This window comes from Agelaius phoeniceus, chromosome 6 (assembly GCF_051311805.1).
Source record: "Agelaius phoeniceus isolate bAgePho1 chromosome 6, bAgePho1.hap1, whole genome shotgun sequence".
Classification (NCBI taxonomy): domain Eukaryota; kingdom Metazoa; phylum Chordata; class Aves; order Passeriformes; family Icteridae; genus Agelaius; species Agelaius phoeniceus.
This window is the reverse complement of record NC_135270.1, coordinates 10,036,488-10,063,053: the sequence shown is the minus strand read 5'-3', so window position 1 is coordinate 10,063,053 and position 26,566 is coordinate 10,036,488. Positions and strand designations below refer to the sequence as shown.

Genomic DNA, 26,566 nt, shown 5'->3' with positions numbered 1-26,566 from the left:
ACTAGTGCCACCCACACGCTCACTGGATGAGCCCCATCACCTGAGCCCCACCCTAGCTGCAGGATCCATCCCTTCTCCCAGGCCCCACCCTGGGACACGCCACCCATCACGCCCCAGGCACGGACACACGTGTGTATATATATATATAATATATGTATATGTATATGTACAGACATTCGGGGCCCCCCTGCCCCCCACTGCCCCAAAGGAAGAGGCCTGGGGGTCCCCCAGCAGTCCCCCCCCACACTGCAGTGCCTTAAAATAGGGGTCACCTGCATCCCACGGGGACCCCCGGGTCCGTCCTGCCCCCCATGGGTCACAGTACAACACCAAAGAGGAGGGGGTTCCCTAGGGAGGGCTCTGGGCACAGGGGTGTCCCCAGGTGAGGGTCCCTGGGCTGAGGTTTGAGCCTGGCGGGAGAAGAGCCCTGGATTGGGGGTCCCGGGGGTAGGAGGATCCCTGGATCAAATCCCCTGTGGGGGGCTGTACCCACATCAGGGGGGTCCCCATCACGGGGGGGGGCCATCCCAGCACCGGCTGCTCCTCAGGCAGGGCTGTGCCCGCCCTGGGCCATCCTGGTGTGGGACAGCGCCCGCACCGGGGTGTCCCTATCCCTGCAAGGGGTGTCCCCACGTGGGACATCTGCGTCCGTGCGTGGGCTGACCCCACATGGGACACCCCGGTCCCTGCGTGGGACGTCCCTGTGCCGGCGTGGAGCGCCCGGGGCCGGGCGCTACTTCTCGGTGAGGGAGAGGCGCAGGATGCGCTGCAGCTCCTCGTCCTCCTCGCGCCGCCGCCGCTCCCGCTCCTCCTGCTCCCGCTCCGACAGCGCCATGGCCAGGCGCAGCTGCTCCGCGAAGCTGCCGTACCCGGGGGGGCCTGGGGGGCTCCCGCCGCCCGCTCCCGGGGGGCTCCCGGCGGCCGGGGGCTCAGTGCTGGGCCCGGCCTGCAGCAGCATGCTCTCCTGCAGCGCCCTGCGCAGGGGACAGCAGCGGGGGTGGTGGCATGGGAGCACAGCCGTGGCATGGGGGCCACACCCCCTCTGGCACACCTGTGCCCCACCCCTGGAGGCCACACCTCCTTCACAGCCCATAAATGGCCTGGAGAGCCATGCCCCTCCCCACATGCCCCACCCGGCTGCTAGCCACACCCACACCTGCGGTTAGCCACGCCCGTTATGACCACACCCCCTTTGCACAGCCTTTCAGCCCCTCCCCTGACCACGCCCTGACACCTTTAACCCCTGCCCCTCCCAGCTCGGCCCCGCCCAGGTGAGGTGGGTGTGGCACCCCAGGCCACGCCCCCACGGATGGAACCTCACCTTTCCAGCTGCAGGTCCTCATCGTAGGGCGGCGGCTCCGCGCCGGGGCGGGTGTTGGTCAGCGCCTCCCAAATGGTCACCTGTGGGGTGTGGCCACGTGTTAGGGGCGTGCCCAGGTGCGTGTGGGGCGTGTCCAGGGAAGGGGGCGTGGGCGCACCTGGTCGGTCTCGGTGCCGGCGTCCAGCAGGCTCTGCTGGATGGCGAACTGCAGCAGGTCGTCGTCCTCGTCGCGCAGGGGCTCGCTGCGCCCCGCGCCCAGCACCGTGTACCCCGCTGGCACCTCGAACACGCCCGCCTCCACCTCGCACGGGAACGGCCACGCTGCCGCGCACGGCCAGCCGTCAGCACCGCCCACGGCTGTCCCCGTGGCACCCCACGGCACCTCATGGTGCCCCACAGCACCCCACAGCATCCCCTGACACCCCACGCCCACCCCGTTCTGTATCCATGGAATCCCAGCCCTCCCCGGCCCCTCAACCTCACCTCTGGGCCCTGAGGGTTGGGTGCCGGGGGGGTGGGCGCCGGGGGGCTCCTGGGGGGCGCAGATCCGCACGGAGCCCAGGGGCTGGTCACACCCGCACAGGTTGCTGAAGGTGATGCGGGCGTTGAGCACGTGGAACAGGGGGATCTCTGTGGGTACAGGCGCCAGTTGAGGCCCCAGTGAACTCCTGTCCCTGTATATCCTGCCCCAAATTAAGTTTTTCCCTCTCACCAATCTTGACGGGGAAGCCAGGGGGCAGCTTGAGGGTGATGAAGTCGCGCAGTTTGGCGAAGTGGGCGTTGGAGATGGCCATGAGGTCGATGATGGGCGTCACCTGCTCCGCCAGCGACAGCGGGTGCTGCTCGCACAGCCACAGCGTCGCCTTGAACCTGCCCAGGCACCACCGTGAGCACAGGGACCCACTGGGGCCACCAGCACCACCCCCGTGCCACCACCCTGGCCACACCCCCGAGGTACAGACAGCGGCATGGCCCCGAGGACTCTGTCCCCACCCAGTATGGCCCGACCCCGGGGTGGTGGCCTCACCTCTGCACCTTGCTGGACATCTCGATGGGGCGCCCGATGTTGCGGGTCTCCAGGTCAAAGTGGGGGTCGAAGTACTCCTCGGGGGTGATGGCCGTGGGGTTGGTGGGGCTGGCAGCCTGCAGGACAGGTGCCTGGGTGGACAGTAGCACCACTCAGCCCCCCTGGAGAGCCCCAGTGTCCCCAGGGACCCTTGGGATGGCCACTCACCCCGTTGTGGGTGCCATGCTGCTGCGCAATGCCCAGGAAGGAGTGGAAGGGGGTCTTGGAGCCTGGGGGGAGAGGGGGGTGCAGGGTGAGGTTTGGGCAGTGGGAGGGACTCCCAGGGCTGTCACCCGTCACACCACTCATGAGTGGCACACTGTCCCATGCCTGTCACATTATCCCCACAGCTTCCCACACCTGACATGTCACACCCCACACCCACAGTGTCCCACACCTGACATGTCACACCCACAGTGTCCCACACCTGACACCCAAGCCACCCAGGAAGGGTGGCGTGTCCCCACCGTGTACAGGCCCCCTGATTGGCTGACAGGGCTGTCACCTTTGCTGCGTGACTTGTCCTGGTCGGAGAGATGCTCCGTCCTGGTCTTGGTGACCAGCTCCACGTTGCTGGCACTGTACACCTGCGTGGGGACACTGTCAGGCCTGCCACACTCCAGGCTGTCCTCAGCGTCCCCCCTGTCTCCATGCTCACCTTGGCCTCGTAGCCGCTGACCACCTCCATCTTCTCCGAGCGCCAGCCCCAGATCCCAGACTTGTTCCTGGGGGAGCGGAGAGGCCTCACTCACCCTCTTGCACCAGCGCTTCCTTCCCCTTCGCCCGCACTTCCCCCTCGCACGGCCCCTGCTGGCTGAGAGCTCCCGTCCCTTCCCCTCCCCTCCCCACCTCTCGAAGGCGATGTTCCGGGTGTCCAGGTGTGTGGACACGATGGGCGAGGTGAGCCGGCCGGCCACGTGCTCCTCGCTGGGCTGCATGGCCGCCAGCAGCAGCTCGGGCTCGTGCAGGGCCAGCGCCAGCGTCTCCGTGTACACCACCTGCTTGTCGTGGTCCACCTCCATCACCACGGCCCCCTCGTCTGCGTGGGGACACCGCAGGGCTCAGCACCCAGCCCCCCATGCCCTGGGGGACACTGGGGGGCCTGGGAGGATTGGGGTCCCTTGTAAATGCAGGAGCTGAGGTGGTTCCCTCAGGGAGAACAAAGGTTTCCTGGGGGAGATCTGGGGAACTAGGGGTCCCCTGGTAAAAGAACTGAGGTGTTCCCCTTGGGAGGGGGGAACTGGAATCCCACGTGGTCCCTAGAGGGGATCTGGGAGGTCCTTATGGGAGTATTCATAGTGCAGAGGGTCTGGGGGATCTCCAGGGAGGTCCCTGTAGGGAATCTGGGGTCTTTACAGGGGCGCACTTATATTGCAGGGGGTCTGTGGCTCTCCACAAAGACTGGGGGGCCCCCAGGGAATCCAGACCGGGGTGCAGGGGGCCCGGGGGCTCCCCAGGGTGACAGAGGGGCTGCGGGGGGCTGGAGCTGACCTTCTCCCTTGAAGATGTAGCTACGGCGGCCGCGCTGCCACGTCATGTGCTCGAAGCCCAGCAGGGTGGTGTCCACCCGCAGGCTCTCGCCGCGCTTCCACACGCGGTACACGTCGCTGGGACACACCTTGGACACCAGGGGCACTGCGGGCACAGGGACCCGTCAGCCCCGCGGCCGGGGGGCCCCTGGGGACCCCCTTCCCCCGCCCAGCCCGGCCACGCTCACCCCAGCTCGTGAACTCCCACTTCATCTCCACGTAGAAGTCGGATGCCTGGAAGGGATGAGGAGAACGGTGGGGGATGTGGAGGGTCTGGGGACTCCCTGATAAGGTCACTGGAGAGGGGGGGAGTCTGGGGAGAAGGGATGGGGGTCCCTATTGGGGTCTTGGGTGGGGATCAGAGAGACTGGGGCCATTAGTGCAGGTCCACAGGGAAGGATAAGCAGCAAGTCCCAGAGGAAAAGGATAAGCAGGGGGTCCCCAGGGAAAAAGAGAGTCAATGGGGGCTTCTGGGGAGAATTTGAGGTCCCTTCTCAGACCACTGAGGATATGGGAAGTCTGGAGAGCAGGGGTGGGGATCCGTATTGGGGTTCTGGGTGGGGATCAGGACAATGTGGGGAAGTGGGGTTGGATAGGCAGGGTGTCCCTGGGGAAAGAGTGGGGTCATGGAGGAGACAGGAGGGCATGGGGAGACTTGGCAGGTCTCTGCTGGAGTCACTGGAGAGGTGGGGAGTCTTGAGCCAAGGGATGGGGCTGGTGGGTGTCCCTGGGGGGGCTCTGGGCTGCAGGGTGCAGTTCTGGGGGGCTGTACCCGCCGCAGTTTGCTGAGCAGCTCGGGGATGCCGGCCAGGCGCCGCGTTGCCCGCTGGTAGTCACGGTATTGGAGCACCAGCTGCACCATCTCGGGGTCCCCCGTGCTCACCGCCTCCTGCAGCACTGGGGACACGGGGTGCCATCAGCTGGAGGCCGCCTGCCCCCCTGGATGGTGTCCCCAAGTCCCCGAGGTGTCCCTGTACCCGTCCATCCATTGGCGTTCTCCCGGCCCACGTTGGCGTTGTGCCGCAGCAGCACCCGCACCGACTCCAGGTGGCCCAGGGACACGGCCAGCTCCAGGGGCGTGCGGCCACGCGGGTCTGTCAGCTCCACGTCGTGCTGGAAGGGTGCTGGGGTCACTGTCCCCTCCCCGTGCCACCCCTGCGTCCCCCATGCTCCCAAGGCCTGCTGCTCCCTGCCCCCCCTTCTCCCAGTGCACCCAACCCCATCCCAGCGCTCCCATTTGCTTCCAGGCCTTTGGTGCTACAGTTCCTTACTATCCCAGTGTCACCAGTCCTTCCAGTGCCACCAGTTCTTCCAGTGCCACCAGTCCCCTGAGTCCCAGTCTCCCTGGTACTCCCAGTCCCCACACCACTCCCAGTCTTGCTCCAGCACTCTCAGTTCACCCAGATGCTCCCAGTGCTGTCCCCCCCACCCAGCGCCGCCAGCTCCCCGTGCTCCCAGTTTTCCCAGCCTCCCTCCAGTTTCCCCAGGGCTCCCAGTTCTCCCATCCCATGTGCCCCATCTCCCTTGGTGCTTCCAGTCCCTCTGCAACGCTCCCAGTCTTCTCCCCAGTGCTCCCAGTGCCCCGTGTCCCCAGCCTTCCCTAATGCTTCCAGTCTCCCTCCAGGGCTCCCAGACCCTCCAGGGTCCCCATCCCCACAGTGATCCCAGTATATCCCAGGGCTCCCGGTCCCTCAAGGGTCCCCGTCCCCACAGTGATCCCAGTATCTCCCAGGGCTCCCAGTCCCTCAAGGGTCCCCGTCCCCGCAGTGTTCCCAGTATCTCCCAGGGCTCCCAGTCCTTCCAGCCCTCCCAGCATCCCCCCTCCCCCCCCCCCGCGCAAAGCATTCCCGGTTTTCCCCAGCGCTCCCAGTCCCCCCAGCCCCGCGCTGCGGGTCCCGCCGTTCTCCCTCCCATCCCCTCCCGCCCGTTCCCGTTCCCGGTGCCGGTGCGTGGGGGGGTGCCCGCTCCCCGGCGCCGCTCCCGGTGCCGCTCCCGGCGCCGTTCCCACCGTCCCCGCGCGCAGGGCGCTGTCCAGCGCCTGGTGCCGGTTGTGCCAGACGAGCCGGTGCAGCGGGAAGGTCTCGGCGGGCCGGGCCATCCCGGCACCATGTCCCCGGGGCCGCCGGGGCGGACGGACCGGGCCGCAGCGCGGGGCCTGCCCGCAATGGCTGCGCGGGGGCGGCGGCGGCGCAGCGCGGCGGCGCGGGGCGGGGCCGCACCGGGCACCGGCAACCGGGAACAGGCAACGGCACCGGCGGGGGGCAGCGGGAAACGGGGACGGCATCGCCGCCGGGAACGGGCACCGACAAAGGGAGCGGGAAAAGGGAAGGGGCATTGGCACCGGGCACGGGCACCGGCAAAGGGAGCGGGAACGGGGCTCCGGGAAGGGGAACAGGCACCGGGCACGGGAATGGCATTGGCACCGGCACGGGAACGGGCACCAGGAAAGAGAACGAGGGGTCGGGAGTGGGGCACTGGAAACGGGAATGGGAGCAGGCACTGGGAACAGCACCAGCACCGGGAACCGCGATTGTGGGCACCGCCAGTGCAGCAGCACCGGGAATGAAACTGGAGCCGGCACCGGCCACAGCCTGGGGCCGCACCCTCTCACACTCTCCCATCGGGATTGAAACCAGGGACCCCCTGGCCCCCAGCTTACCCCCGGTACTGGGGGCTGCCGGTGCCCGGCCTCTCCTGCTGGACACCCTGAGGGGCCCCGGGGCTCCCTGACCCCTTTGACATCATAACATCAGTGGAGGGGTACCCGGTGCTCAGGACCGTCGTGCATCCAGCCCTGGGTTCATCCCATCCCATCCCATCCCATCCCATCCCATCCCATCCCATCCCATCCCATCCCATCCCATCCCATCCCATCCCATCCCATCCCATCCCATCCCATCCCATCCCATCCCATCCCATCCCCAGGAATGCTGGAGCACCAGCCCAGCTGCACCGCGCCCTGACACACTGCCTGCAGGCAGGGTGTGGGCAGGAGAGGTGGCACCTGCACTGCCTGGTGACAAGTGACAGCCAAGATCATCCGTGGGGACAGAGCAGCAATGGGGGACACAACCTCCAGCAGCCCACGCTGGCTCGGGATCCCCATCCTGTGGGGCTTGGGGATGCTCCGGTATGTCCCCAAAGTGCTGGTGTGTCCACAGGGGGACAATCAGGAATCTCCCACACCACAGGAGGTGACAAGGACTCCAGACCACCCTCAGCGGGCGTGGAGCCATCTCTCCCTCCCACAGTGAGCTGGAGCTGGATGGTATTTTTCGATCTTTTTATTATAAAAACTCTTTTTTTTTTGGCATTCTCACATCTCTGCTCATGAAAACCTCACTCACCCATTGCCCCTGCCCTGCCCCATGCCCCCCCTGCCCAGTGCCCCCCCAGCCCCGGGAGCAGAGCGACCAGAGACTAATATTTACAGATGCTGCTGGGGTCGGGGGGGCAGGGGGCACCCCTGTGCCCACCCATGGCTGGTTTAAGGGGGTCCCACCCGCTCCTTTCCCCTCAGGAGGGAGGGCAGGGGGCTGGGGGTGCCCTGGGGCGGGGCAGGAGGGGCAGTGGCAGAGCGGGGGGCTCAGGGGACCCGTGGCACAGTATTTACAGGGGGTCCCCCCTGGGCACACGCTCACTCACACACAGCCACACACACACACGAGGGGGTGCCACCCACGGGACGGGCACAGCCACGCAGGGAGGGGGGGACATGCCGGCTGGGGACCCCGCCGGCCCCTCTGGCACGCACGGCACTGGGGAGCAGGCGGGAGGGACGGGGGCTGCCTTCATCTGAGCCGGAGAGTTCCTGCAGGGCCGGGGGGCACGCCGGGGAGAAGGTGCCAGGCCACGTGCCCGCGGTGTCACCGCGCCCCTGGGTGACACCGGCACCGGGCGCGTCCCCTCCCCGCAGCCCCCGGGCACACGGAGAGCGGGGGACACGCGGGAACCCAACCCAATAAATTAGAGGTGGGGTGGGAACGGGGGAAGGGGGCGTGGGGAGGGGTCAGAGCCCGTTGTGGGAGCGCTGGATGAAGGGCACTTTGCTGAGCTCCACCACGGGCGAGCGCGGCTTGTTCTGCATGCGGGGCACCCGCTGCAGCAGCTGCTGCGCCTGGCGCTGCGCCTCCCGCAGCTCCTTCCGCCACTGCACCAGCTCGGGGTCGCTCTGCGGGGCAGGCAACTGGGTCAGGAGCGGGGACAGGGCAGGGCACAGCGTGGCTGGGCCACCCCACGGTGCCAGGGCTGTGGGGTTGCCCCATGTTTTCAGTGCTGATGCCCTGGGAGGACTAAACATGCAAGTGGCCAGCAAGAGGTGGCTATTAGCCAGCTGGGGGGATGGCTAGCAGGAGCAGGGGGGATGGCTAGCAGGCAGCAGGGGGGATGGCCAGCAGCCAGGGGGACAGGGGGACGCACTCACGTCGCACTGCAGCACGAACTGCTTGCCCCCACGGATGCGGAGCAGGATGCACTTGCGCTCCTTCACCTGCGTCTCCTCCACCGAGTCGATCTCCTCCATGGTGAGCAGGGACTGCTGGGGGAACAGGCTCAGCCCGGTCCCCCGGGCGCCCCCCAGCCCTGCCCTCCGGTGCTGTGCCCCCCTTACCGGTGACTCGCCCTCCCCGCGCCACTCCAGGCGGTTGGGGAAGAGGTAGAAGTAGCGGCGCTGCCACTGCGTCAGGAAGGGGTTGCCCAGCTTGGCCATGTAGCCGTGCATGATGCAGTCCTTGCCCATGGCGTACTCTGGGATCACAGGCAGGCGGGATCAGCACTGGGATGGGGCCAGGGGTGGTTCAGGGCGGGGGTCCCAGTCCCACTCACCCTCCTCGTGGCCCAGCTGCTTGTTCTTGGCCTTCTTGCGGGCCTCCAGCTTGTCGGTGTCGGCGTTGACAGCGTCGAAGACGGTCTCGGTGACCTCCTGCTGCCAGCGCTCCGAGATGGTGAGCGGGAAGTTGCGGTACAGCTCCTGGTCACTCTCCAGCAGCTGGGCAGGGTGGGATGTTGGGGTGAGGGCTGTGGGTCACCCCACACCCTCACGCTCAGCCCCTGGGCCCGGTACCTTGATGCCCTTGGTGTCCTCCTCGTCAAAGGAGCCGATGTCAAAGGCGTCGGCTGCATTCACCTCACCGCGGGGTGGGACGAGAGGTGGTGGGTACTGTGGGCAGCAGGGGGGGTCAGAGGGGTGGCTTGTGTCCTTGTCCCTGTCCCCAGCCATGGGCACACACCCCTCACCTTCTGCAGGAACACCATCTGCCAGTCCAGGCCCTTGAAGAAGGGCTCTTCCTTCACCTCCTGCGCCCTGCGGAAGGAGGAGGGCAGGTGAGCGTGGCCGCAGGGGGACTATGCCAGCACACCTTGTCCCATCCCCTGGGGGCCTGGGGACACTCACCCTCGGCCCATGCAGCCCAGGCGCCGGTTGACATCCCGCTGCAGCAGCCCCTCGAGCAGGGAGCGCAGCTCCGGGGAGAAGGAGTCCGGCAGCTCCACGGCCTGTGGGAGATTCCATGAGATCACTGCTGAGCGGGGACAGGGACACACGGTGACACACAGCTGGGCACAAACACGTGCTCCAGGCAAAGACTGGCTGTCCCTGACACCCCGTGTGCCTCCCACGTCCTGCCCACAGCCCCCTCAGTGCCCCCACCCACCATAGTGAGGGTCATCCGGTCAATCTCGTGCTTGTCCTTCGTCTTGTGCTGCCGGAACGGGCTGTGCCTGTGGCGTGGAGGGAGAGGGGGCTCAGCAGTGCCCAGCTGTGCCCAGCTGTGTCCAGCTGTGCCCAGCTGAGCCCACACTCACCCCCGGAGCAGCTTGAAGAGCATGCAGCCCAGCGAGAACCAGTCGGCGCTGCTGTCGTAGGCCACCCCCTTCTGCAGCACCTCCGGCGCCATGTACCCGTGGGTGCCCCTGGGGAGGGGGCACAGGGGGGTCAGGGGCCGCCCCGGGCGTGGGGGCAGGGCGGGCAGGGGTGTGGGCACACTCACACGCTGGCGTGGGGCTTCTTCTTGGAGAAGTCGCAGGCCAGGCCCAGGTCGGAGATGCGGACGTGGCCGAACTCGTCCAGGAGGATGTTTGCTGGCTGCGGGGACACCGAGGGACACCCTGAGCCCCAGAGTGGCCCGTGGGTATGGGGTGGTGAGACTGGGGGGCTCTCTGGGATTTGGGGGTGTCGGAGTGCCCCCAAAGTCTCAGGGCACCAATGGATTTTGCTGTTGGGGGTGTCCATTAGAGCTGAGGGTGCCCTCTGGGCACTCCCACCTTGTTCTGAGGGCAGGGTTTGTGACACTGTGGGTGCCCACAGGGCGGTGCAGGGGGTGCTAAAGGGATGTCCTGGGGATGTCCTGCAGGTGGGGACAGTCACCTTGAGGTCACGGTACACCACGAAGCGGCTGTGCATGTGCTCCAGGCCCAGGATGATCTCGGCCGCATAGAACCTCATCTCCGCCTCCGAGAAGACTCCATGCTGGGACAGGTGATAGTGCAGGTCCCCCCCTGTGGGGACAGGGACTGGCTGTCACCTGGAGCAGCTGTGGCAGGGGGCTCTGTGCCCCGGGAGTGGCTCAGGGCCGGGGTCTCACCATTCATGAGGTCGAGGATGAAGCTGAGCTTGTCGGGTGTGTGGAAGGCGTAGGACATGCACACGATGAATGGGCAGTCCTGGTGGAGACACAGGGTCACCCTCCCCATCCCTCTCCCCTGCCACCCTGTCCCCAGCCCAGCACCCGTGTCCCCTCACCCCAGTGCTGACGAGGGACAGCATGATGCGCTCGTTGAGGGCCAGCGTCTCGCCCTGCTTCATCTTGATGCGTTTCTTGTCCAAGCACTTCATGGCGTACCTGGGGGGGACACGGAGTCCCTGCAGCCACCGTGTCCCCACAGCAGGGCCAGCACCCACAGCCATGACAGCCCCCCAACATGTGCCACCACAGCAAAGCCACTGGGCCCCCCCAGCACCCCAAACCCCAGGCAGGCCCCTGGGTGCCAGGGCATTCCCGTTACATTTTGCCCGTGTCCGCTTTCCGGCAGCCGTAGACCTCCCCGAAGCCGCCGCGGCCGATGATTCGGTGAACGCTGAAGTCGTTCATGGTGAGCTGAGGAGGAGACTATCGTGAGCCTGGACACCGAGCCCTGCCCCAGTTTTCCCAGGTGAGGGACACAGAGGCTCCCTGGAAGCACATCCTGCTCCCTGGGAGGTGAGGGGCAGGGGTTCCTGCTCACATGGATGTTCAGCTCCACGTTCTTCCACTGGCAGAACCGTGTGAACTTGTCACTGCAAGGAAGAGCAGAGGGGGCAAGAGTGGAGATCCCGGAGAAACACGGCCCTCAAAGACTCCCTGGATTTGTCTGCAGATAGGGAGCACCCCCCAGGACACTTGGGAAAGGAAGAGACCCCCGAGTTCCCAGTGTGGGCTGCGACACAGTGGGATGGGACACCCCAATCTGCATGGGAATTTCCTCCCAGCTCACCTCTCAATGAATTTCTGGAAGATGCCCCCACGCAGGTTCTGGCAGATCTCCTCAATGTAGGGCTGGGGAGGACACAGGGCTCAGTGCTGGGTCCCCAGGGCCACCCAGGTCACCCTGATCCCATCATTACGTGGGGTCTCCTCCACCCCTGGGATTTCACATCCCCCCACTGCCACTTTCAGGCCCCTGGGGATGCTTCTGCCACCTCACTCTCTGGGAACCCCAACATCACAGCCCTGGGGACCCCTAGGGTGACATCCAGGGTCCCAGTCACCTCCCTCTGAGGGCCCCCTGCTACCTCCAGCCCCCAGTCTCCCATCACCCCATGGGGACTACAAGCAATTCCCCCTCAATCCCAACATTCTGGGGACCTTCTCACCATCCCTCGGCGTCCCCATTCCTCCTGGGACACCCCCCTTCCACTTTCAGGGACTCCTGTCACCCCCAGCCCCCTCTAAGGATTAACCCTCTGAGTGTTACAGGTGGCAAGGACCCCTTCCCTGTCCCAGGTGATGCCCACCTGGAAGAGATCTGGGGGCACCTGCTTCTTGCTCAGGCGGCTCTGGACGTGCTCCGTGGCGCTCTTGGAGAAGGGCTGTGAGGGGGACAGGACCGTGTCACCTCGGGCAGAAGGGACAGCGGCCAGGCAGGGCTGCACCAGGCAGGAATCCACAGAGGAACCCCCATCCACAGGGCTGGGATGTGGCTCCCAGGACGGAGCCTGTGGGGGGTGTGGGGCTGCCCCTGAGGACACTGTGGGCACGGTGGGGACACCCCTCCCACCCTGCTGCCCAGGGCACTCACGTGGGAGCAGGCCAGCAGCTCCTTCATGATGTAATGGTCGAAGATGTGGCGGCTGCGGGCGGCTCGCTCCTCCTCCGAGTCCAGCTTCTCGTACTTCTTGATCTGGAGAGGGCACAGCTCCAGTGGCACAGGGGCACGTGGAACACTGAGAATTGTGGCCCCTCTGGGTGCCAGGTCCCATGGGAGGGGTTATCCCATCCCCTCAGACAGTGTCTCCCAGCTCCCTGGGCACCATCACCTCGGGTGGTGCCCTTGGCACCGTGTCCAAGGAGGTACCAACCCCACTGCTGGTGCACACAGGGGGCTGTCCCTGGGTTTCCCTGTCTCACCTCCTCGTAAAATTCCATCAGGGGCTTGGCCTCCTCGGCCTGGTTGAAGGCGAAATCCCGGAAAAGCAGATAGCCTGCAGGGACAGAGCCACAGCGTGAGAGGTGACAGCCCCCAGGACAAAGGACATGGGGACATCCCCCGGGCCTGCCCAGCCCTGCTGCCACCCCAGTGCCAGGCTTGGGGAAGTGCCAAGCAGGGACCGGTGAGGACGTGGCAGGGTGACAGGGTGACAGGGCCCCAGCTGGCGTGGGGAGCAGCACCCCGGGGCAGTGAGGGGCTGCCGTGGGGCACGGTGGGGGCAGGGGCACGGGCGGGCACACGGAGCAGGGCGGACGTGCCCGGAAACCGCCGGAGCAGCAGGAGGAAGTGAGAGGCGCTTCCTGCCCCGGACGGTTTGTGCTGGTGTGGGGGGAAGTGACAGGACAGGGGACACAGGGTGGGGAACGTGGCGCAGCCCCCCGGCACCCCTGCCCAGCCTGGCCCCACACCCCCCCTGCCATCCCCAGGGCCACTCTTGCTGTCACGGTGGCCACCAGTGCTGTCCCCAGCCCACCCACGCTTACCCCTGGGCTTGTGGCTGCTGGCCCAGGTGTCCCCTCGTGTCCCCCACAGCCCCCGTGTCCCCAGCTCACCGATCTTCTGCGTGAAGATCTTGTCAAATGTCACCTCTCCCCGGTCCTCCAGGTACTTCTGCATGACGCTGCGGATGCTGGGGACACACGGGAGGGGCTCAGCCGTGCCCCCGATGGACCCCTGCTCCCCACCCTCCTCTCCTGCTCCTCCCGTGTCCCCAAGCCCTGGTGGCACGCATGTCCTGCCATCCTGTGTGTCCCCACCCCAGTGGGGCACGTTGTGGGTGCCAGGATCACAGCGTGTCCCATGCACCGGGGCCCAAAGGAGGGTGGGGACAAGTGTCACCCCCAAAAAAGCCTCACAGGTGCCTGGCAGTGAAGGCACAGGAGGGCACCGGGGTCTGGCGCGGGGGAGAGCGGACTGTGACCCTCGGCACACCTGGGTACAGGTGTGTGTGTGAGTGTGTGTGTGTGTGTACACATGGGTGTGACACGGCAGCCACAGAAGGGACACACAGCTGGGTGGGACAGCAGGATGTGTGCGTGTCCGTGTGTCTGTGTTTGTGCGTCCCTGTGTCAGGCAGGAAGTGTGTGTGTGTGTATGTGTCCATGTCCGTGTGTCTGTCTGTGCAACAGGCGTGACATCTTGTGTGTCCATGTCCGTGTCCATTTCCGTGTGTGCGTGTCCATGTCCGTGTGTCTGTGCAACAGGCGTGACACTTGTGTGTCCATGTCCGTGTCCATATCCGCGTGTGTCCGTATCCTTGTGTGCCCATATCCGTGTGTGTCCATGTCCGTGTGCGTCCATGTCTGTGTGTCCATATCCGTGTGTGCCCATGTCCGTGTGTCAGGCCAGGTGTGACCGGCACACACGTGTGCGGGAGGTGTTCGTGACCCGCGGGCGCGTGCGAGCGGTACCGGGAAGGGGTGACCGAGGGACCGGGGGTGGCAGACGGACAGACGGACAGACGGACGGGCGGACAAGCGGAGGGGCAGCGGCGGGGCCTCACCTGGGCTCGGGCAGGACGATCCTCTTGCTGGCGCGGGCGGCGGGCGCGGCGCGGCTCTTCTCCATGGCCATCAGGTAACTCACGTCCGCCAGCACCGCCTCCAGGTCCGCCATCGTGCCCCGCCGCCGGCCCCGCCGCCGGCGCCGCACCGGCCCCGGCCCGACCCGACCCGCCGGCCCCGGAAGCGGAACCGCGCCCGGAAGCGGAACGGGGCCGGAGAGGAGCCGGGCGGAGGAGCGGGGAGCGGCCGGGAGGGGCTCGGCGGCCCCGGGACGCGGGCGGCGGCAGCGCCCGGAGCGGCGGGAGCGGAGCGCGGAACGGGGCGCGGCCGCACCGGGGCGCGGGGCGGGGACAGCGGGGCTGGGCGGGGACAGCAGCGCTGCCACGCCCGCCCGGGAGGGGCCGTGACACCCATCGGCTGTGGCACTGGCCGTTTGTGTGACACTGCGTGTGTGTGTGTGTGTGTGACACTGGGTGTGACACTGGGTGTGTGACACTGGGGGTGTGTGTGTGACACTGGGTGTGTGTGTGACATGGGGTGTGTGACACTGGGTGTGTGTGTGTGACAGTGGGTGTGTGTGTGACATGGGGTGTGTGACACTGGGTGTGTGTGTGTGTGACACTGGTTGTGTGGGTGACACTGTGTGTATGTGCGACACTGTGTGTGTGTGTGTGACACAGAGTGTGTGTGTGTGGCACTGGGTATGTGTGTGTGTGACACTCTATGTGTGTTACACGGGGATGTGACACAGGATGCGTGGCACTGGATGCCCATGTGCCACCAGCTGTGTGTGCCAGCCTGGGGGTGTGACACCACCCTTGTGTGTGTGACACTGTGTGAGAGATGCCACGGGTGTGTGTGACAGTGGCTCTGTGTGTGCGTGATGTCGTGTGTGTCATTCCACACCACATGTGTGTGTGACCACATGTGCTATGCATGGCAGTGGGTATGACGCCGTGTGCAGGGTCCCTGTCCCCAGGGCCATGAGGGGACACCTGGAGGGGACAGGCAGGGGGTCAGAGCGCCGAGATTTGCTTGGCTCTGCTGCATCACCGGGGGAGGCACGTGATGGCACTTGGGGACCAGGGCACAGGGAGGGTGATAGTGGCCTCAGCCACCTGTGGAGGATGATGTCACCTGCCGTGTGCCTCCCCATGCAAATGTCACAGCCCAGCCACCGCGGGGACCTGGGCCGTGACATCCCTGCAGGGTGGGGACACTAAATGTCACCCTGGTGGCCCAGGAATCTCCTGGTGAGGACAGGTTTCCCAAGGGATGTGGAGAGCAAGAGCCCCACAGGCCTCTGAGGACCTGGGGCCCTGGCAGGAGGTGATGGGACACAGGGACAGCTGCCACCACCGACGGTGCCTGAGTTTCTTCTCGAGCAGCTGAGAAAGCCACAGTGCTGGGGACAGGGGAGGGACACAGGAGGTCCCAGCCCTGGCCTGTCCCCTCCACTTCCCTCACAGACAAATGGGCAGAGCTCACACTCAGGGATTTTTGTTGGTACTTTGTTTTTTTTTTTCTTTCTTTCTTTTTTTTTTTTTTTTTTTTAATTCCAAAAATCCACCCCCAAGAAACAAATTATTTCCCGTGGGAGGTTGGGGTTTTCCCTCTCCACACAACAGCTCGCCCAGCCTGGTGCTAATATGGTATGAACAAAGAGCCTCTCTAAAAATCCAGCATGGGAGAAGGCTCAGGAAGCAAAACCTCCCAAATACAAAAAAAAAAGGAAAAATAAAGAAAACCAAACCCACTTGTCAAGTAGGTGCCCTCCCTCTGCCCCAGCCAAGAACCCCCAGCTGAGAGAGCGCAAGACTTGGTTTGCTTTTACCCTTAATGCTTACATTTAATTTTAAAGCACAAACATCAGAGATGGACTCTAAATCGCCAACAAAAAAATAGATATTTACAATATTTCTCCGGGGAAGGGAGGGAAGGAGGAAGGGAGGGAAAGGGGGGATCGAAACAAAACAAAACCACAACCAAACCCTTAAACAAGTGACTTTGCTTGCAGGAGTTGTCTTTAGGGAGCAGGCTGGGTTGGTTTTAAATCACTAAGTGATTTTTATTATATATAATTCTCTTTTTTTCTTCCTCGTGGATTTGCACCACGCCGGGGTGGTGAGGAGGGTCGCACGCCGGAGTCTCTGCGGCTGGAGGGCGGGGACACGGCGGGAAGGGGGTGCTGTCCCCGCGGAGGAGGGAGCACCTCGCCCCTCTCAACCCCAGCTCTGGAAATTTTTCTTTCGCGTTGCAAAACTCAAAAGGAATCCAAAGGAAAACGAAAAGCTTTAATTCTTCCGATGTCTTTTCCCGGGAGCCACCGCCGAGAGCGGCCGAGGCCGAAGGCTCCTCCTCTCGCCTGGGGGGGTTTCCTGCTCCGAGCCCTCCGGCTCCGCTTCGGCCGCACTGCCCCTTGTCACAGGCACTGCGGGATTGTCCCCTGGTGTCCCCCTGCGGGGACAGACCCCGCGGGCCGCCTCTCCTCCTTTATTGCTTCTGAAGCAGCAGGGGGGTGCGGGCTGCTCCCCGGGGACCCCTGCGGGGCTGGGGACCGGTGGTGGCACGGAGGGGACACCCCGGATTGTGCTATCGGTACGCTGCCAGGGAGAGAGCAGGGCGCTGACACCGGGGGGACAGAGAGGGGGAGTGTCCAGGCACAGGCAGGACAGGGAGGGAAATAAAATAGTGACCCAGAAAAAGAAGATTACAACCTTTTTTCCTTTCTTTTTTTTTTTCCTTGTCTTTTTTTTTTTTTGTTGTTTTGTTTTTTTGTCTTTTTTTTTTGTTGTTTTTTTTTAAAGTGCAAAAAGCTCTCTGCTGCCCTAGAGAGAGGTTCTTTGGACCAACCATTCATTGCAAAGGAAAATCGGCAGCGAAAAGGGGGTGGGGGGGAAGGAGAGGACGATGCCAGTTCGGTCCCAGGCCGCGGAGCAGCCCTCGCCCCTCCGGCCCCAGAGTGCTTCGTGGTGCCGGGAGCTGGGCAGGAAGAGGAGGCAGCTCCTGTCCCCGCCCCGCGCTCACTCACCCCTGGCTGATGCTTCCCGAGTCCTCCCTGAGCTCTGGTGTACCTGTGGGTTCTCCCCTGCTCCATCCCCTCGGACAGACGAGTTATCCCCCAGCCCCTGCTCCCAGGACACCCCCGGCCACGGGGCTCCTGCCCTGGGTGCTCAAAGAACCGCCCGGATGTGTGGGAGGAGGAGGGGCATGGATAGCAGTCCCTGCAGCCAGTCGAGGGGAAGGCGAAGGGAAAGGGAAAAGGGGGGAAGAGCGCAGGGAAGCGCCGAGCTGGTGGTGGCACAGAGGGGGACGGGGTGCTCTGGCTCTGCTCCCACTTGCTCGGAGAGACCTCGACCCTCAAGCTTTGTGCTACCGGGGAAGTGACAAGTGTTTCAAGGCAAGGAGACGACGGGGACGAGGGGAAAAGCTGGGGGAAGAGGGTGCCCCATTTCTCTGCACAGAGGCCTCTGTTACAGCCCCCGCCTCAGGAGCGGCCAGCCTCCGGGGTGAGGCTCCCTGCCATGTGCCCGTTCCTCCTCTGGTACTGGCCAGCCTGGCGGGACATCTTCCTCGGCAGAAGTCCCGGGGAAGGAGGAGGAGGAAGGACAGCGGAGCGAGGCCAGCGCCGGCCCTGCCTGCCGAGTCAGGTGGGAGGCAGCGGCAGGACACGCAGGGCAAGGGGGGGAGGTGGAGGAGGGGCTCTCCGAGAGGGGCGGGATGGGCTCTTTTCCTTCTCCTCAGTCTGCCCCGGGGAGGGTCTCTAGCTGATTTTTTGGATCAGCTTCTCATCGGACAGGCAGTAGAGGCTGTTGATGGACAGGTCCGAGATGAAGTGCTCACAGGCTTTGCGGGTGATCTGTTTGCAACCCCGCAGGTCGATGAGGGTGACGTTGGAGATGCGGCGCAGGTACAGCAAGGCCTGGTCCGTCAGCTTATTGCAGCCTGCGGGCAGAGAGCACAGGGAGCGTGAGGGGGGCGCCTCCAGCAACAGCACCATGAGGAGGAGCGGGAAACCCAGGGGGCACCTGGAGCAGGGCACGCACCTGCCATGTTGAGCTCGGTGAGGGAGTTGCGTGTGGAGGAGCCCACGGCGGTGAGGAGGTTGGCCGACTGGTCCGTGAGGTGGTTGCAGTGGCTGAGGTCGAGGCGGGAGAGCAGGGGCATATGGCGGATGATCAGGCGCAGCGTGGCATCCGTGATGTCCAGCCCGGCGAGCCGGAAGTCGATCATGTTGCGGAGTTTGCTGCGATTGTCCTGACCTGCGCGGGCAGAGGGAGAACCAGAGTGGACAGGCTGCCCTGGGGACCTTGCCTTGCCCAGCCCAGGCAGCCCCAGGGCAGCAGCAGCAGCAGCTTACTGGGTTTGTCTGTTGGAGGCGTGAGTAAGTCCCGGATCTGAGGGTCCTTGATTCCTACTGCCCACCGAAGATCGAGGGTCCTGAGAAGGGGGCAGCTGGAGGTACTGAGGGCACAGACCGCAGACCAGGAACAGCCTGCTAGGATGAGGTCTTTCAGGCCTGGCACAAGGGAGGCAGTAACGAGTTAGACAGGTTTGGTAGGCTCCCAGGCATCCCAGATCTACACCATCTTTTTCCAGGCACACAAGGACGCAGGTCCCCTCCCTGCCTGGGGTGGGACACTTGCTGGGTGATGGGACCCAGGCACCCAGGAGTTCCCAGACCTGTGGGGTGTCTCTCCCCATGACCCAGTCCTCAAGAAGCCTTGGAGCAGGCTGGTGGCAGAGGAAGGGACCCCTCCCTGGCCCACACTTACCTGGCAGCCTGTTGACGAGCCATGTAAGCTGTTTTTTTGAGATATTGGTCCAGCTGAGGTCAAGGCTGACCGGCTGCCTTTTGATGATGCCGCTCAGCGCCTGTGGGGTGATGGACTTGCACCTGCTCAAGTCTATCTTTGTCCACAATCTCTTGTCACAGCACCTGGGGACAAGGACAAAGCTGAAAGTTGAGTCCCAAGAGTCCCATGGGATAATAGACAACCAGCAGGTTGCCTGGCTTCCAGAAGGAGCCCAGCCCTGGCGTGGCCTCAGCCACAGAACAAGGTTGTTCCGCCTGGTTCCCATGGTTTCCCCAAACATGGGAGGCTGCTGAAGGTGTTGGGCCACCCAGCACAGCCTCAGCAGGGTTTTACTGCCCCAAAATAAAACTCCAAGTTGCAGCTGCAGGCTTGCTTGCCCCCTCTGGTGTTTCTCCTGATCTTAAGGATCCTTATTCCCAGCAGGCAAAACGCTGTGTGTCCCACCCCACAGCCCCAGCAGAGCTCACTCCTTTGCCAGGAGCAAACTCTTCCTCTCGCATGGGAGTTTGTGGAGAGCCAGGACCTGATGGCAGCTTAGCTGAGTCCCTGAAGGTGCAGGCGAGGGGACACTCCTCCACCACACCACTGCCACCAGCTGCTGATCAAAGCAGGCAATCCCTGCTGCTCAGCTGTTAGAAACCTCCCAGTTTCCATTCCCGTCTGTTCCCAAGCCCTCCATGCACAGCTGTCCTGGTGCCAGCATTGTCTTCTTTGGGCCTGCTGTCCCCCGAGGCGTTTCCAGCCAGCAAAGCCATCCCGCCTCAGCCTGCCTTCCCTGCCTGCTGGGAGGCGAGGCAGCAAGGGAGGCCAGGAAGGGCAAGCACCATCAGCGTGATGGGCGAGGGAAGGGCACTGGCACCTCACAAGGACATGGCAGGGGACAGCAGGAAGGCAGAAAGGAACAACAGAGATGGGTACACACACGGCAGAGGCAGCAGGGCTGGCTACAATGACACTGCCCGGCTCTGGGAGTGACAGGAGGGCACTAAAGGTGACATCCTTCCCCCACTCCCTCTGGGTGTCCGCCACAGATGTAGCCTCAGCCCCAGGACGTGTCCCCACACTCACCACTTGTACCAGGTCTTGCACACCCGCATGCACTCGCAGAGCTCCCTGCGGGTGAGGTAGCGGAACACGGACATCCACACCTCGCGCTGCACGCAGCTCTCCTCGCCCTCCTGCGCCCGGCCCCCACGCCCGTTCAGCCGCGCCGCCCCCCCCTCCTCCGCGTTCTCGTCCTCCTCCTCTTCTTCCTCCTCCTCTTCCTCAGCAGCCGCCTCCTCGTCACCCCCGCTCCGCAGGGGCATCCTGGCGGGTGCGTGGCGCACGACCACGCGCGGAGAGTGCTGCAGGTTGGCCGAGGAGGCCGTGATGGCTTGGAGCTTGGGGACAATCGAAGTGCCGTGGACATCTTTGGTGGGGCGCTGGAGTGTCACGGTGAGGTAGGAGCCGTGCAGCTTGGCCTTCTCCACCTCTGACAGCTCCTTCTTGCCGCTGGGGTTGTTCTCCTTCTCCCGCACCATGGTTCTCTCCGTGGCCTGGAGCCGCAGCAGCTGCCGGCGCTTGAAGCGCTCGTCCCGGCTGGCGCTGTGGTGCTCGCTGGGCCCGGCGCCCGGGGACGAGCGTGTCACCACCCCGCGGGGGGACGCGGGGTCGTGGATCAGCTGCAGCATCGGGGTGGGCGAGTTGGGCGGGGGGGTCAGGGGCTCCTCGCAGCTCCGCAGGGGCCGCAGCACCTTGGCTTGTGCCGTGTCGTCATCGCTCTCCTCCACCTTCCGCTTCTGCAGGGAACGGGGGCGGCTGGTTAGCGGGAATGAGGCCTGGGGAAGGCTTTTCCTTCTCTTCTTCCCCAGGGAAACACCACGGTGCTGGCAGAATCTGCACCAGCAGTGCCCAGTGAAATCATAGAATGGTTTGGGTTAGGTAGGGACACCTTCCACTAGATCAGGTTGCTCCAAGCCCAATCCAACCTAGCCTTGAACACTTCCAGGGATGAGGCATCCACAGCTTCTTTGGTCAATCTCTGCCAGGGTTTCACCACCCTCACAGTAAGTAATTTTTTCCTCACAGCTCATCTAAGTACCAGGAGGACCAGAGTCCACCCACACCAGCAACAAGCATTATCCTAACCCCTTCTCAAAAGGGGTGTCCTTTGAGGTTGGGGGTAGCATCCACTCTGTGCCTAACAGTCCAGTGTTTCTTACAGTGGAATAGCTCAGGATGTCATTGCAGCAGGATGTGCCCAGGCCCTCAAGTGCTGCACCCCCATGATTCTCATTCTCACTGATCACTGCTCCCCCAGCCCATGCTGGTTGAACATATCATTGGCAGGATGCAGTGGGAGGGATGGAGAACACAGATCCTTGCCTTGCTCCTTACCTGGCCCTTCTCTGCATCATCACCCTGGTAGCACTTGGGGCACTCCCAGCAGTTGGGGAGCTCATCATTGAGCAGCCCTTCCCCATCCATCTGCAATGAGAGGAGGGGGTCAGCAGCAGCCCAGCCCCACAGCAGAGCCCCCCTTTGTCCAGCACGTGCCCTGCTCACCTGCAGACAGCCAGGGTGAACGATCTCGTTGCACACACAGCACTCCATGAGCTTCTTCTCAAAGTCCTGCGAGTCCTCGTTCTGATCCACCTCCCCGCAAAGTGCACACGTGACCGAGTGAGGCAACCTGGGCTACAAAGGAAAGCAGGGCTGACACCAGGGCATGGTGGGACAGCCCTCCTCCCCTGCTACCTGAACCATGGAGAAGCAACCAGCTATCCCCCAGGAATCCAACTTGGACTCACCGCCAAGCACTGCCGGAGGACACAGGACTGCTTCATGCGGCCGGGCCCGCCAAACTTCTTCATGTCCCTGCAGTAGTGGCACATGCCACACTCGCCCTGCATGCAGGCCTTGCATTTCCGGCACCGCACCCGCCTCCGCCGGGCGCCCGACACGATGGGAGACACCGTGGACCTGACGGGAGTGGGGCGTGGTGCTGGCTTCATGGTGTGCGGCTTGGTGATGGGGATGGTGGGCAGGCGCACCCGCAGCCGGGCCTGGAGCTTTAGCTGGCGGCAGGGAGAGAGGGAACTGGGTGAGGAGAGGGAAGCGCTGCGTTCCGCTGGGATCTGGAAGGCTCTGATCCCTGGATCCCGCGCTGCCACTGCAGATATTGCGCCAGAGAGCGGCTCTGCTCCCTCAGCGCTCCACAGCCAAAGGTGCCTGGATCAGTGCTGACCTGCCACTTCTCCTGGAGCACACTCCCTAACCCCTCACACCACCCCACACCCAGAGCTCCCTTTCCTCTCACCCCCTGCTAGGGCTCAAATGGGTCTGGAAAGGGCTGCTGAGTCCCAAAAGCATCCCACAGCATCCATGCTTTTCTACCAAAGCAAGGAATGACAAGGTCCACCCAGGCTGTCCTTTCTGTGTCACTCTGCCAACTGCACAAGGGGACAGCTCTGGTCACTCTTTCCCAAGCTCAAGGCACACTGGGAACACCCACACCCTCCCTGTTTACAGTGCAGGTAGCACAGCACAGCTCTCCAGCTGTCACCCTGCATCCCATCAGCCCTGACAGGAAATCTGCTGGCTGCAGCATCCTTCTGGGATTGGCCATGCTGGGCAGTGCAGCACAGCTGATGGGCTTGGGGAAGGGCAGGCTCCCAAGGATGGGGTTGCAGATGTGCCAAGCCTCTGAGTGCTGTACCCAAAGCATGCACACATCTCCAGGTCACTTCTCCCAGAAGAGCTGCCCAAGATGCTTATGTTGCACCAAGGATCACTCTGGATCCCCTGGGCAGGGCAGGCAAGCAGAGAGAGCCACTTCCAAAGGGCAATCCGAGAGGCTCACTTGTCTCCAGATTCCCTAACAGGGTGTTACCCACCCTTCCCAGGGTGATGGGGTCCTGCTTTTCCCATAGCCTGCCTGTGAGCCCATCTCCTGGCAGGAAGGAAGAAGTGACCTCTGGGAGCCATCCTGGCAGGCCACAGGAAGGCAGCCTGCAGAGGGGAAGTCCGGCTGCTCCGTGCCTCCATCTGCCCAGTGAGCTCAGCCTGGGCTGCAGCTCAGCTGTGGGCCCTGGGCTATGAGCACAGCTGGACAGGGAAGGGCAGGGATGCATGGAAAGGTCCCATTGCTGAAGAGCTGGCTGCTATCCCCATGGAGAAACTCCCGGGAGAGAGCTGCCTTGCTTGGTGTTGTAAGACCCAATCCTAGAACAGGGACAGGGACACAAGGGACATGCTCACCTCACAGTGAGGGGCTGGACTGCTCTCGACCATGAACCCCACAGCTCACCCACCCCTACCACAGTGAGGCCTTCCCTGACACACAACATTCCTCAGGCCATCCAGGGTTCTCCCTATCAATCCAGAGAGCAGCATCATCCCTTCCTCCCACAACAAGGCTCCCTGTTCACCAAGCACAACCAAAGGGCTGGAGAACATGGAGCAGCCAAGGCTGATCTGGTTAGCACCCATCAGCGGAGCAGGGATAACCGGCACAGTGGGAGATCTCTGGGTTTGCCCGCAGTGCTGTGGAGGTGGCTGCACCCCACATCCCACTTTGGCACTGCTCCCAAGGCGGGTATGGAAGCGGTGCCACCACACCCCAGGCCTGGCAAATGACTCAACATGTGACACCCATCTGGGTCCCCTCCTTGCAGCTCCTACCTTATCTCTCTTGGGCCACTGGACGATGGGGACGCCTGTAAGTGCCAGTTTGGGGTCGCTGTTTGCGTATTCTTCCAACAGCAGCTAATGGAGAGACAAGTGGGGGGGAACACAGCAGAGAGACAAAAAGCACAGGTGTGAGCAGAGGGAAACACGGCTCCCGCGAGCGAGGCAGGTTCTGACCAGATGCCAAGGCCAGCATGCTTCAAAAGCGGCTGGGAAGGAGCCCTCCTCTCCCCACGCCCGCCAGCAACCATCCCTCCTCCCCACATGAGACAGACAAGCTCTGTCGAGTCGATCTGCACCAGCGCTTTCATCAACTGCATTTCAGCCCCGAGGCCCCGCGCTGGGCGGCGGTAGGAGTGGAGAGCGCCAAGATTCGGCAATCTGGGGGGATTCTGGGGGGACGATTCATCAGCGTTACCCCCCAGCTGCTCCCCAGGCACGGGGCAGCCTGGAGGGTGCAGCAGCAGCAGCAGGATATGATGCCCCAGCACCCCCTCCGTGGCCTGGCACAAACTGCCGGTAGCTGAGAGCTGCTCCCCCGCACTGCCTCGGGATTTGGCTTTGACTTGGAGGGAAAGATCCCTCGGCACCGACCGGACTGGCATGGACTGGCACGCTGCCCTCCGGCACGACAGCCCCTCGCTCCCGGTGCATGGGGCTCCCACGCTCACCCCGGTCCTCTCAGCACCCTCCAGCACGGCTCCCTCCCCACATCCACTCCCCACCGAATTTGCTGGTTGCAAAGGTGCTTTATTTACTTGACGTTGCCATGGTTACGCAGGCAGGAGCCTCCTGCCGGCACCCCGGCGGGCGGTGCTTCCCGCTGCCAGGCAGGGCCAGGGCAGGGGGTGCCCGGCGTGCCCCCCGCCCGGTTTTCCGCGCCTCTGGGGCGGCAGGAAGCCGCAGTCTCCCCTGGGCTCCCCGGCAGCGCAGCGTGCCGCCTTCAGACCTTCCGCCTCCCCACGAGCACACGCCGAGGGAAAGGTCAGGGCTCGGAGCTCCCACACGGACATCGCGGGACCGCAGCGTCCGCCTGCCCGTGGCACCGGGGACGGGGCGGGGGTGGGGGCGGCTCAGGCACGCTCCCCGCCACGGAGCCGAGGGACCGCGGGGGCTCCCGAGTCCTGCGGCTGCATCTGGCTCGGAGCCGGGGTGGGCGACAGGCCGCTGGTCCCCTGTGCCCCGCGGCGCTGTGGCCGGCGGGACGCGGCAGCGGGGACCCTGCGCTCACACGGCCGGAGCGCCTCGGCAGCGGTGCCGGCGAGAGCGCCCCGGGAACGGCAGAGGTGAGCCCAAGCAGCGGCCAGGGACCCCTCCGGGGAAGCAGGGGTCCCCCCGCGGTCCCCTCCCACCCTGTCCGGGACCGGAGCGTCCCCGCGTCCCCTCCCCGCGCCACGAGCGTTGCCAGCTGCCTGACCTTGCGCCTCTGGAGCTGCCGAGACTCTGGGGTGAAGTTTGCCGAGCCCTCTTTGTTTCGGTGCCCGCACTGCGAGGGCTGGGGCCCCCTCCCTTCTCCCCGGACACCTCCCGGGGCTGGCTCAGACCCCGGCCGGACCCCCGGTGTTCGGGGACATGGCTGGGGAGCAGCTGCGCCCCCCGCCCCGAGCGCCCCCGGCTCCTCCCCGCCCCCAGCAGCCGCACTGGCGGCCGCGTGCTCCTCCCGAGCCCTTGGGCAGCGGCGGCGGCAGCTTCCTGAGCCGGAGACAATGCTGCTGCGTCACCCACATGCGGTTCCCAGCAATGCTTTGCAACGGGAAGATGGCAGAAGAGAAAAAGGGAGCGAGGAAGCGGAGGGCAGAGCCGCGCTGCTGCAGCGCCGGGAGGGGCCGGGACGGCGGGGATTGGCGCAGGGTCCGGGCGGCGCTGCCCACCGGCCTCCCCGGGATCCCTCCCTCCCTCCGCCGCCGCAATCCGAGAGGCCGGGGCCGGGCTCCTCGGCGCCGGGCAGAGCGTGGCGGAGAGCCCTTACCCCGTCCCGCTCGGGCCCAGCCTCCCCGGCGCCTTTGTTTTGTCTGTTCCGAGGCGGGTTTGGGATCTGGGAGACCCCGCTGGAGCGAGCGGGGCTTTGGAATGCAGGCAAGGGTCAATCCCCTTGCAGCTCCCCCCAGGGTCTGCACCCCCACACTCCCGACCTGGAGGGACAAACATCCCACCAGCCAAGTTTGGGAGCAGCCACATTCCCAAAGGCACCGGGGACCAAACCGCTAGAGGGGGACAGATCCATTCCGGGCGATCAAGGTGTCCCCAAGCAATCCCAGCCCCCCGAGAAGCCCCCCAGATATACACCGCAATAAAAATGGAGGAAACTCCAGAAATAAAGCCAAACAGCACAGGGGAGCAGCGGCTGCTCCCACTTCTGATGCATCCAAAGCATCCGCAGGCAACTCCAGCTTTGTGTTCCCAGGAAGCCAGTCAGTCACATGCTGACCTGGCTCCGGGACTGTCACCAACTGTGCAACCAGTGACAGCCTCGGGCCCTTGGCATGGGCTCTCTCCGACCCGCAGGTGTGACCAGTGCTGCCATCCCACCATGGGAGACCTGCCTGGCACAGCTCACAGGCCACCCTGAACTTCCTCACCCATCCCTGAGGATTCTATCCCCATTCCTCACCAAATTCTCTCTCTGCCCATTGTCCAGTCAGACAGTGACCAATGCCACACCAGAGGTTTTGAGGTGAGGTCCTGGAGACAGGACCAGCACTTCAGGGAGAGGCTTATCTTGTTTCTACAATCCTCGGTGCTCCAACAGCTCCATGCACAGCACAGATATAACCTGTTTATGCCAGGACACAGGGGCCTGGCTTTAGACCTGCTGTCAGCTGCCTCATGACCATCCTCCTGTCAAAACCAGTTCAGGAAACCACCACAGAGAGGTCAGAAATCATGGATGGAAGCAGTCAAAATACAACAGGACCTCTCAGAAATTCCCTCTTTGTCAATGATCCTTCCGATGGCCTCCATCACACTCAGAATTT

The 26,566-nt window shown here is 64.2% G+C and overlaps 3 protein-coding genes across 7 annotated transcripts in view; all 3 read right to left on the bottom strand.

The window, feature by feature from the left end:
* Positions 1-126: 126 nt before the first annotated feature.
* Positions 127-6,113, bottom strand: ANKRD13D (ankyrin repeat domain 13D). 2 transcript variants are annotated; one of them, XM_077179657.1, is made up of 15 exons: positions 5,925-6,113; positions 4,894-5,029; positions 4,689-4,813; positions 4,105-4,150; positions 3,879-4,022; positions 3,237-3,426; positions 3,046-3,112; positions 2,893-2,974; positions 2,556-2,617; positions 2,349-2,464; positions 2,034-2,191; positions 1,805-1,951; positions 1,479-1,642; positions 1,322-1,401; positions 127-974 (listed from the first exon to the last, which is right to left on the bottom strand). In XM_077179657.1, the coding sequence occupies exons 1-15, from the start codon at positions 6,012-6,014 to the stop codon at positions 734-736; spliced, it is 1,848 nt and encodes a 615-aa protein (XP_077035772.1). In that variant the 5' UTR covers positions 6,015-6,113; the 3' UTR covers positions 127-733. The 2 variants fall into 2 exon arrangements, with proteins under 2 accessions (XP_077035772.1, XP_054490727.1); XM_054634752.2 differs by having other exon boundaries at positions 2,349-2,479; positions 5,925-6,112.
* A 1,072-nt stretch (positions 6,114-7,185) lies between these two features.
* GRK2 (G protein-coupled receptor kinase 2) lies at positions 7,186-14,446 on the bottom strand. 2 transcript variants are annotated; one of them, XM_054635150.2, is made up of 21 exons: positions 14,103-14,446; positions 13,153-13,229; positions 12,520-12,593; positions 12,191-12,292; positions 11,907-11,981; positions 11,387-11,448; positions 11,138-11,189; positions 10,919-11,010; positions 10,656-10,755; positions 10,498-10,576; positions 10,281-10,411; positions 9,904-9,998; positions 9,719-9,826; positions 9,568-9,634; positions 9,309-9,409; positions 9,152-9,218; positions 8,979-9,074; positions 8,741-8,903; positions 8,526-8,662; positions 8,340-8,450; positions 7,186-8,087 (listed from the first exon to the last, which is right to left on the bottom strand). In XM_054635150.2, the coding sequence occupies exons 1-21, from the start codon at positions 14,213-14,215 to the stop codon at positions 7,926-7,928; spliced, it is 2,064 nt and encodes a 687-aa protein (XP_054491125.1). In that variant the 5' UTR covers positions 14,216-14,446; the 3' UTR covers positions 7,186-7,925. The 2 variants fall into 2 exon arrangements, with proteins under 2 accessions (XP_054491125.1, XP_054491124.1); XM_054635149.2 differs by having other exon boundaries at positions 8,340-8,453; positions 14,103-14,445.
* Positions 14,447-15,922: 1,476 nt separating this feature from the next.
* Positions 15,923-26,566, bottom strand: part of KDM2A (lysine demethylase 2A) — a 33,784-nt gene continuing 23,140 nt past the window's right edge. Inside the window, exons 1-10 of one of the 3 annotated variants that reach the window (XM_077179656.1) lie at positions 25,009-25,188; positions 23,586-23,669; positions 21,713-21,979; positions 21,468-21,599; positions 21,300-21,389; positions 19,989-20,701; positions 18,879-19,042; positions 18,464-18,622; positions 18,150-18,365; positions 15,923-18,048 (exon numbers count right to left, since the gene is read on the bottom strand). In XM_077179656.1, the coding sequence (XP_077035771.1) occupies positions 17,867-18,048; positions 18,150-18,365; positions 18,464-18,622; positions 18,879-19,042; positions 19,989-20,701; positions 21,300-21,389; positions 21,468-21,599; positions 21,713-21,916 (1,860 nt within the window). In that variant the 5' untranslated portion in view covers positions 21,917-21,979; positions 23,586-23,669; positions 25,009-25,188 and the 3' untranslated portion in view covers positions 15,923-17,866. Of the gene's footprint in view, positions 18,049-18,149; positions 18,366-18,463; positions 18,623-18,878; positions 19,043-19,988; positions 20,702-21,299; positions 21,390-21,467; positions 21,600-21,712; positions 21,980-23,585; positions 23,670-25,008; positions 25,189-26,566 lie in introns of those variants that run through there. The other 2 variants (XM_054634154.2, XM_077179655.1) reach the window with 2 other exon arrangements.

Coding starts and splice junctions, on each gene's coding strand:
- ANKRD13D (XM_054634752.2), bottom strand. CDS start 6,014: ATGGCCCGGCCCGCCGAGACCTTCCCGCTGCACCGGCTCGTCTGGCAC. Junction 2,618..2,892: donor GGACAAGTCACGCAGCAAAG/GTGACAGCCCTG, acceptor CTCTCCCCCCAG/GCTCCAAGACCCCCTTCCAC. Junction 2,192..2,348: donor ATGTCCAGCAAGGTGCAGAG/GTGAGGCCACCA, acceptor GTGCCTGGGCAG/GTTCAAGGCGACGCTGTGGC.
- GRK2 (XM_054635149.2), bottom strand. CDS start 14,215: ATGGCGGACCTGGAGGCGGTGCTGGCGGACGTGAGTTACCTGATGGCC. Junction 11,011..11,137: donor ACGTGGAGCTGAACATCCAT/GTGAGCAGGAAC, acceptor TCTCCTCCTCAG/CTCACCATGAACGACTTCAG. Junction 8,454..8,525: donor GCGGGGAGGGCGAGTCACCG/GTAAGGGGGGCA, acceptor CTGTTCCCCCAG/CAGTCCCTGCTCACCATGGA.